Raw genomic sequence first — 8,996 nt, 5'->3', positions numbered from 1 at the left:
GTATTTGAAATGAACATGATTTCTTAATGTCTAGTGACACATCAGGGTCATTTTATGATTAATTGAAATAGATTTTCTTACTACAGCTCCTTTAAGTATAGTGGACTTTACAATATAGTTATCATAATATATACCTAGACTGAAATCACTTCACACTCCAGCACAGGAGGTGGCGGTGTGCCCCTAAAAGCTGGTATGCGACCCGCCAATTAATCAACAGAAGAAAAACGTTTGTTTGCGTTGTTGCTGTTGAAACCGTCTATATATAGATCAGTGGTCAAACCTGCTTTCTGATGTAATTGTAGTCTGTCCGAATCCCGTCTTCATTTTTGTAGAAAGAAAATAACATCTCTTAAATGAAACGTACCAAAATAAAAGCATACAATTTATTAAATAAATATAGAGGAGTAAAAGAGATAGTTGACAGAAATATTAAAACTCAAGTAAAGTAATGATTCTCCCACAAAATAATACTTCGTTACATTACACTGTATTGTAAACTATATAAACTAACTACAAAACTTTTACTTGCACTTATATGGCAAGTTTTTCTTTAATTAGTCCTTTTTTATAAATAGATCGTTTCATCTTGTTGTGTAAATGTGCTTAAAGCTTCATATTTTTCAATGATGATCAGTGGTAGGCTCCAAACAAAGCCGGATTGGACTGGTTTGGTTTTGTCAATTCAAAACTAATCCTGTAACCTTTTAATTTAAAGTGATAAAAGAAGAGTCTCTGAAAGATAGGGTCTGGATATTTATGGCACCGTTAAAAGTGGTGAACTGTTTGTGTGGGCGAATATGAGCTCAGGATCAGTGTTATTCGCTTGTAAACAAAAGGAATCATATGAGGCGCGTGAGTCAGAGTCATGTGACAAGGCCACGCCCCGCGCCTCCAGATGATCTCAGACCATCTCTCGGACGCTTCAGGAGGCTTCCAGAATAAACAGACGCCGCGTGGAAAATGTAACAGAGGGAGGCGTGACGCTTGTGCTTGTGACGTCATATAGCTACAGCAAAACTTTAGTTGAAATGAACGTAAAACGAGGTTAAATGTACGCTGAAATGAAGTTTGCTTTTAATGTTTGATATAAATATCAAAGAAAAAGTCCAAAGATAAATGTTTATATAAGTAAATTAATATTTAAAAGAAAATAATAATAATAACAGTATTCTAAAATAAAATAACAATAAATATTTAATTTTAATTATAACTGTTTATAATTTATTCATCCATACAATAGTTTGAAATCATGATGGACATGCATTCTTAAGCTTAACAATTGTTCAGTAAGCTAAATATAGGCCTGTAGTTTCCTTAATGTGGTTTTAAAGGGACAAATGTTGAAAGGTCGACTGCTAACCCTTATTCATGATGACACAATATATTTATATTTTATTATTTATTAAAATAATAATAATTATTAATATTAGTAGTAGTAGTAGTAGTAATAAATTATTAAATAAAAAATAATAAAAACAAATGTTAATTAATACATGAATACCATTGTGAATTATTAATGTTCATCATCAGTCCACAGACATTTCTAGTATGGTGTTATAGGCTATACACAAATATACATAATATATTTCTTAAGTTTTTATACATGGATTCGAAATGTTTGTTCATAGTACATCAGGGAGCCATGTTAAATAGGCATCTGCTAACCCTCATTCATGATGACACATCACTTTGTTCAGCTAGCACCTGTAGCAGAATTACAACACTCCTACCTACCATATCAGACTTATGTGGGTCAGTAGAGCTTGTATAATGGGTATCCAGATTTCATGCTTATAGTTACTGACTCAGCTGTAGCAAAACAAAGATTCCATCAGAATAATGTATATACATATTTAAATAAATCGATACATGTGGAAAAACGTTCAACATTGTTATATTGTTATGTAGGAGAAGCAAGAGAGTTTGTGTGGCATTCCCAGTCTCAAAATTAACACACAAGAAATGTAGCAACCACTTGTAAAAAGTGAGGAGTTAGAAAATTACAGTGACATTCACAATATTATTACACGTTTATTGTTGTCGTTTGTGTACTGAATAATGCTGTATTCGTTGGCAGTGATCCAGACGCTGAGTTCAGAGGGAATTCCCCCTCACATATTGTCATATCACTGCTCAGATGATCACTGAAGCCTGTCCATTCTGTTTTCAAATGTGACTCACATGATCAGAGTCAACACAACATGAACTCTGCTCCTACAGTGACGGTGGACGAGGACGCGCTCGCCTCAGCGATTGGCTGATCCGCTGCCTCATTTGCATACGCCGCTCAGGCATAAATACGGAACTGTCGGTGTTCAAAGAACCTATTTTCTGCTGCGCAACTCAAACCAGAGACTCGCTCTTAAACGCTGTTTTTCGCCACGATGTCGATGACAGTGAAAGCGTACGTTATCGGTAAGGACGACTGCCACAAGGAGATCCGCCGCTTTGGAGTGGATCAGGAGGTCGCAACAAGTTTTGAGTATTTGAAGCAAAAAGTGCTCGATGTTTTTGTCGGTCTCAGGAATGCGCCCTTTCAAATGTTCTACAAAGGTAAGCCAGGTCTTAATTCTAAAAAAAATTTTTTTTAAATGTATGTAGTCTATTGTACATGCAAACACAATAATTTTAGTTTCTCATTGTTGATACTACAACATTGTTTTATTTAACTACCTGGAGTATAAAAATGAGATTCCACATACAGCTTGGGCACTTTTAGGAAAATGAAGTAAAAACCAATTTGAAGTAAAATATAATAATAGTACAAGAAATAAAATACTCTGTGAAATAACTTGTTCATTGATGCACTCCAATACAAAGTTATGCGAGTACTATAATGCTATTAAACTACCATGTCCCGAAATAAATGTAACATCCAGGGAAGAGAAGGACAACAGCAGAATCTAGATACAATGCATTAGCCAAAATATAAGGACAATAATAGTAACCACGGAACGCCATTCTCTGTTTTCCTGGACTGTCTCCAGATGAAGATGGTGACATGATTGCCTTCTCCACTGACGATGAGCTCATGATGGGTCTGTCTCTTGTGAAGAATGACACCTTCCGTCTCTACATCAAGCGTAAGTAACACCGATAATACGAGTTGTTAGGTTTTTGATTATCGATTTAAATGGATTTTTAGTGTTATTTGCTCCACATTAATTAAATAAATAACGCAAGTACTTATTACATTTCATCACCTGCTTCTGCAGTGTATCTGTTGCAAAACCATTCCTTTCAAGATATGAGGCACTGGGCATGAGTTCAGAGTGTGGCTTTTAGACAGAAGACAGACAGTAGTTCTGAAACAATCCACAACAAATTCATATTTGATTTACATTAAAACCCAAAAATCAAATAAATAAATTAATAAATTAACCTTTTAGATGTAGTAGTTACTGCTGCCTTCCACTGGAGGCAGCAACAGAAAAGGCCAAGGCTCGTCACACAGCTTATAAGGTGTGACTAGGTCAGTGACATAGTTGTCATTTTTTCCAGATCTATTAAGCTACACTATTTTACAATAGAATGCACTTCATACAGACAATAACTTTAATGTATCTCTTCTATGATGAACATCAATTTCTGAATTAAAATTAATTTGTCTGGCTAGGAAGTGTCACATTTTGGATACTGTATAATATAATAATAATTAAAGCCCGACTGATAGATAGTTTTGCCGATTTTATTGGCCGATATATGAGCTTGTCACAGATCACAGATATATCGGTATCGGCGAATATGACGCCAATATGAACTTCTTCTTTTTTTTTTTTTTTTTTTTTTTTTTTTCATAGAACAAAACGCAGATAAAATGCTTGAAAATGGTGTGATTATGTAGTTTGTCCAGCAGAGTATTTGCTACTGGCGATCTGGATGAAACACTTTAAAAGCTTAAGTTTATGGAATTCAATTGAAACTTTGAATGTCCGTATCTCAGTAATGACGCAGCCAGGGCTGCCAACTCTCACACATTCAGTGTGAGACTCACTCAATTGACACTTTTCTCACTTCACAGGTCAGTTTTCTCATGCAGTGAAAAGCACCATAAGTTGAAAAATGTAATAGGATATTGGCGAAACAGATTTGGTAAACGCTCCAGTGCGTATTTGTATTTGTGCTCAAGAGAACGTCAAAAGTTTAAATTTACAACATGTTTTTGTAGTGTTGAGCAATGTAGACAGATCTGTTGATTCTTGAAGACGTGTGATTGGCCATTCTGTTTAAATAAACACCTGATTTTGTTCCGCACGCTTGCGAATCCTCTCACTGTACTATATCTTTATATTTTGTTTATGTATGTACTGCATTCTATATATAGTACTAGTCAAAAGTTTGGACACCTGAATGGGAAAGTGTCCAAACTTTTGACTGGTACTGTACTATAATATACACATAATGAATATCGGCCGATAAATCGAATTATAAAGTAGCAGCCTGGCCATATTTGAACTAATTAAGATGTTCCGTGTTTTTGCAATTACTCTTGACATTCAATTATCGGTTCTTGACTTCATTCTTGGCATTTTAGGTGTAGAATACTATAAATTCTGTATTCCCTGCTGCCTGGCCTGGTAATAGCCACCTGTATTATAAGCTCTTTTGGTGGGAAAAGTGTATGATGATGGCAGTAAATTCAAAGAATGTAAACAGGTTCTTCCAAGAGGCTTTTGACGATACTTGACCCTTGAATCTTTTGAGCGTCTCCAGTACACACAAATATCCCCAATTAATAGCAACTCTGTCATATTTCTTTCCTTTCCAGAAAAAAAGGAGCACAAACATGATTCCTCACCTCACGGGAGCTTTGGGTTCTCATTCAGCCCGCCTCATGGAGCCCCACACTTTAGCCCCCCAGGTCTTAATCCTATGGGTCCACCTCCAATGGGTCCCCAAGGACCACCTCATATGGGGCCTCCCCATCATCACCCTCCTCCTCCTCCTCCTCATTTCCCTCAGATGCTGCACCAAGGGGTGACCTGTGATGGGTGCGATGGGCCAGTGGCTGGAACACGTTTCAAGTGCACCGTTTGCCCTGATTATGATTTGTGCTCCTCCTGCCAGAGCACAGGCCTCCACAAGGAGCATGCTTTCATGCCCATCTTTCTCCCAATCCCCAACATGTCTGAGGTGAATACCAGTTTTACAACTTTTGTGTCTGTATTTTGCTACATACAAACATTTTGTTTTTTAAATGATCTGAACATACTGATCAAAGTGAAAAAAATTGTGTGTGCAGTGGTTCCCACCTGGGAAGTTTTGGCATAAGATGAGACCCTGCAGGTGGGCAAATACCCAGGCTCAGGCTCATGCTCAGGCTCATGCTCAGGCCTCAAACCAGGCCCATGCTCAAGCTCATGCTCAGGCCTCAAACCAGGCTCAGCCAGGTCCATCTGAAAACCAGCAAAACAAGGATGCTTCTGAAAACATGGAAGAGAACGGTGAGATGCCACCAATCAAAGAGTCTAATATAAAACACATACTGTGTCCGAAAGCTGAAAAATGCTGCTTTCGCAGGCAGCATAAAGAGGTAGGAGCGCAGCAGGTCATGTGTGAATCCTATAATTGTGTCACATCCTGTCTGCTGAGATACTGTTGAACTAAAAATAAAAAAAGGTGTCTGACAGTTGTGGTTGCTGGTCAGTTTGTGAACAACTAAAGGATAGTGTGCTACAGCACCTCTGTGTACAAACAAGTCCGCTGTCTAAGCTTTCAGATGCAGCCAGTGTCACATTTATAGACCACTTGAACAGTAAAATCTGTTTGGACGACATGTGTATAAAATTTGTTATAATGCTGTACACCAACATTTCCCTGACAGAAACTATATTATATATATATTTTTTTATCCACAGATGGTAGTGCCTATTCCCAGGCTAATATGGAGTACCTGAAGAACATTGGAGTGGGAGTGTCAGCCATTTTGAACCCCCTTGGTAAGTTTCCTACATGGGTTTATTACTGGTACGTTTTGGCATTTCCCAAACATTTTGTGTTCTAACACACCATCCGGATACTTCATTGTTTGGCATGCTAGCTAAACCCTTCAAAATAAAAATGCTTCTTCCTTTGCAGGCATAGATGTGGACATCGACGTTGAGCGTGACGGGAAGCGGACCAAATATACAGCATTTCATCCTGCCTCCAGTGGGCCATCTAGTGCTCCGAGTGAGAGTGGCTCCAGAGGGTCTGGTCCAGGAAGTCAGGCCCCTGAAGAGAGCGTCAGTGAGGGAACAAAGGTAAATCAAAATCCAAGCAGTTCTGGAATGCCTGTTAGTATACAGGATTGTGGCATCTCGAGTTTTCAAAGCCTAAACAGGCATAAATTCAGAAGTGAGAGATTTAAGGCTGAGAAGCTACATTCTGTTAACGTTCATTCCTTCTATCCTAGGGGCAGAAAGAACAAGGCAGTGACGAGGAATGGACTCATCTCAGCTCTAAAGAGGTGGACCCCTCCACAGGAGAGCTGCAGTCCCTCAGGATGGAGGTGGACGGGACAGATCTTCCAGCCCCGCCAAGTACAGGCTCTAGCACAAGCGCCTCGCAGGGTCCCAGTGGTCTGCGCGAGGCAGCTCTCTACCCACACCTTCCTCAAGGTATAGTGCACCGTCATTGGGCGAGTCCCAGTGACAAATTCCAGTCCACTTCACATTGATTCGAGCAGCTTAATTTTAATGTCCTCTCCCTCAGATGCAGACCCCAGGCTGGTGGAGTCCCTTTCTCAGATGCTCTCCATGGGCTTCACCGATGAGGGTGGATGGCTGACCAGACTGCTCCATGCCAAGAGTTTTGACATCGGAGCTGCCCTGGATACCATCCAGTACTCCAAACCAGACCCCACACAATAACAAAAGCAGTTTGAAACTTAAGAACAACTTCTGTTTGAAACTTCTGGCCTATTTTCTATTAACAGTCTTTGCATACTTTTTCAATGACAAATTCTTCACGTAAATGTTATCAACAATATCAATTACTCAGGTGACTAGCACATAGTTAAGTACATTTTTGGGCTTTTATGCAAAATAGAGTTATTCAACATTTATGTCATAACCATTATGCTTCATATTATTAAGATCATTGTCATCATATATGCATATTACATATATAAGTAGAGATCTACATACGTTTTTTTTTTTTTTTCTTTTCTTTTCCTATTTGCATTTACATTACATAACCAAGGGTTAGATGAAGCAGAAACCTGGGTGTATTTTTATTGTTAGTTTGAATAAGCAGATGGAATCGGGTTAATGTTACTGTAGGTCTTCTAAAATTCCTGTCCTTTCTATACACAATAAAATGCAAAAAAAAAAAAAAAAAGTGAATTTTTTTTTTTTTTTTTTTTACTTGTGCAAGACTGTGGAGAATGGGTTAACTACCAATGCATTTGAATATTTATTGAAGAGGTTTTAGTAACATCATACAACTTTGTTAAACGTCCTTGAAAGAAAAACTTTTCAATAGAACGCATCTTATTAAAATGTGTCATCAAAGTCTTCATCAGTAAAGAACAGGGAGTTTAAAGAAAGGCTTGAACATGGCATCTTGGTCAGTGAAGGCTATTTACAGACAGCATCATCAAAACCAGCTGACTCTGAGCTGTGACTGTTGGTTGGACTGAAAAAATTTCCATCACCAACAGACCTCCGCCTCTCTAGAATACCACCATCTGACTTTTCATTCGGTGGATATCTGCGCTCTTCAGAATCCAGACCCATGTCTGTAAGTGCTTTTGTGAAATAAGGCACTGCTGCGTTATCATCGCAATGAGACGAATTATGAGCTTCATAGTCGTACTCTTCCTCATCCTGCTGATTAGGGACAACGTTGAGGAATTGATCCCATTTTAAATCCTTATTCTCAATCCTAGATTCTCCAAACTTCTGATGAGAAGAAACAGAAGGACATTTGCTGTGCAGGAGAAGACCTTCGGTTACCACAACAGCTGGTGGTTTATGTGAAGCATTACACTGCTGTTTTTTTTCACCAGTGTTTTCCGTTACCACAGATGATGGAAGATTAGTGCTAGTGCACGGCTCCACATCACCTGACCTGCCACAGGAGGAATATTTGGAAGCAAATCCTTTATTCCATTATGAATTGAGCCTCCTGTCATGCTGCAGTGGCTGCAATAGATACAAGAAGAGTTTGTGTTGAAATGGTGTTTTCTGAACAGAGCATTTGCAGTATCATAGCATGAGTCATACTGTTGCAGATGTGTTAACATGCATGTGTGACTTACCAGATACGGCTTTCTCTTATGGCCAGAACAACCAGTCCATGACTCCTCATCCTCACAATTATCATAAGGGCCACCAAAAGACTTTGAAGTGGAGATTTTCTTCCTTTTCCTATTCAGAAAAAATTGTTACATTGGTATTTATTCACACAATTTATAATACAGATGTTTGGCAGTCTGAAATTACAAGACTTTTGTGCTAAGAATTTTTGGATTCTTTATTAATAGTTAAAATGATCTTTAATAGCCAGTTTGTTTGCCTTATTAACAGATTAAATGCTTTTATTGAGAAGTATGAATGTTGTGTGGTACCTGGTTCCTTGGCTTCTGAATCGGTTCTGATTTCTGTATAAAAGTTCTCGTCTTCTTCTTCATCTTCATGTCCATTTGGACCTTCAGCTGTTTGATCAGTGTATTTACTCCAGCGACTGACATGAGCCACTTCCTGCTGCAGGGACAGGATCCTTATAAAGCCAGTGTTGTTGATATGACAAATGTATTATTTCTCAATTGATTGGACATCGGTGCTTTACCTCCGATTCATGGTTTTGAACCAGGCTTTCCTGAACATCTTCATTCTCATAGTTTTCATCTGGTTCCCTTTAACTTCATGTCTTCTGTGACGAGCTTGTTTTGTACTTCATGTCTTCTGTGACGAGCTTGTTTTGTATTTCTGTATTAAAATTCTTTTTTATATTTTTGGGGTGACAAAATCAAAAATGTCAGTGTCATACAGCAACTGTCCCGATATCAT

General features: G+C 38.4%; 1 protein-coding gene and 1 pseudogene across 3 annotated transcripts; one reads left to right on the top strand and one right to left on the bottom strand.

Annotated features, from left to right (window-relative positions):
• The first annotated feature begins 207 nt into the window (after nucleotides 1–207).
• On the top strand, nucleotides 208–6,854 carry LOC109053872 (sequestosome-1-like). 3 transcript variants are annotated; one of them, XM_042769837.1, is made up of 10 exons: nucleotides 208–331; nucleotides 1,434–1,435; nucleotides 2,081–2,556; nucleotides 2,991–3,086; nucleotides 4,772–5,136; nucleotides 5,246–5,447; nucleotides 5,862–5,942; nucleotides 6,082–6,245; nucleotides 6,398–6,602; nucleotides 6,697–6,854. In XM_042769837.1, exons 3-10 carry the CDS (start codon nucleotides 2,388–2,390, stop codon nucleotides 6,852–6,854), a joined length of 1,440 nt encoding a protein of 479 aa, XP_042625771.1. In that variant the 5' UTR covers nucleotides 208–331; nucleotides 1,434–1,435; nucleotides 2,081–2,387. The 3 variants fall into 3 exon arrangements, with proteins under 3 accessions (XP_042625771.1, XP_042625772.1, XP_042625769.1); XM_042769838.1 differs by having other exon boundaries at nucleotides 218–331; nucleotides 2,224–2,556; XM_042769835.1 differs by lacking the exons at nucleotides 208–331; nucleotides 1,434–1,435 and having other exon boundaries at nucleotides 2,064–2,556.
• A 624-nt stretch (nucleotides 6,855–7,478) lies between these two features.
• On the bottom strand, nucleotides 7,479–8,996 carry LOC109053874 (annotated as a pseudogene).

This window comes from Cyprinus carpio, chromosome A14 (genome assembly GCF_018340385.1).
Source record: "Cyprinus carpio isolate SPL01 chromosome A14, ASM1834038v1, whole genome shotgun sequence".
Classification (NCBI taxonomy): domain Eukaryota; kingdom Metazoa; phylum Chordata; class Actinopteri; order Cypriniformes; family Cyprinidae; genus Cyprinus; species Cyprinus carpio.
Note: the sequence above shows the minus strand (reverse complement) of the source record. Positions and strands in the feature narration are given on the sequence as shown.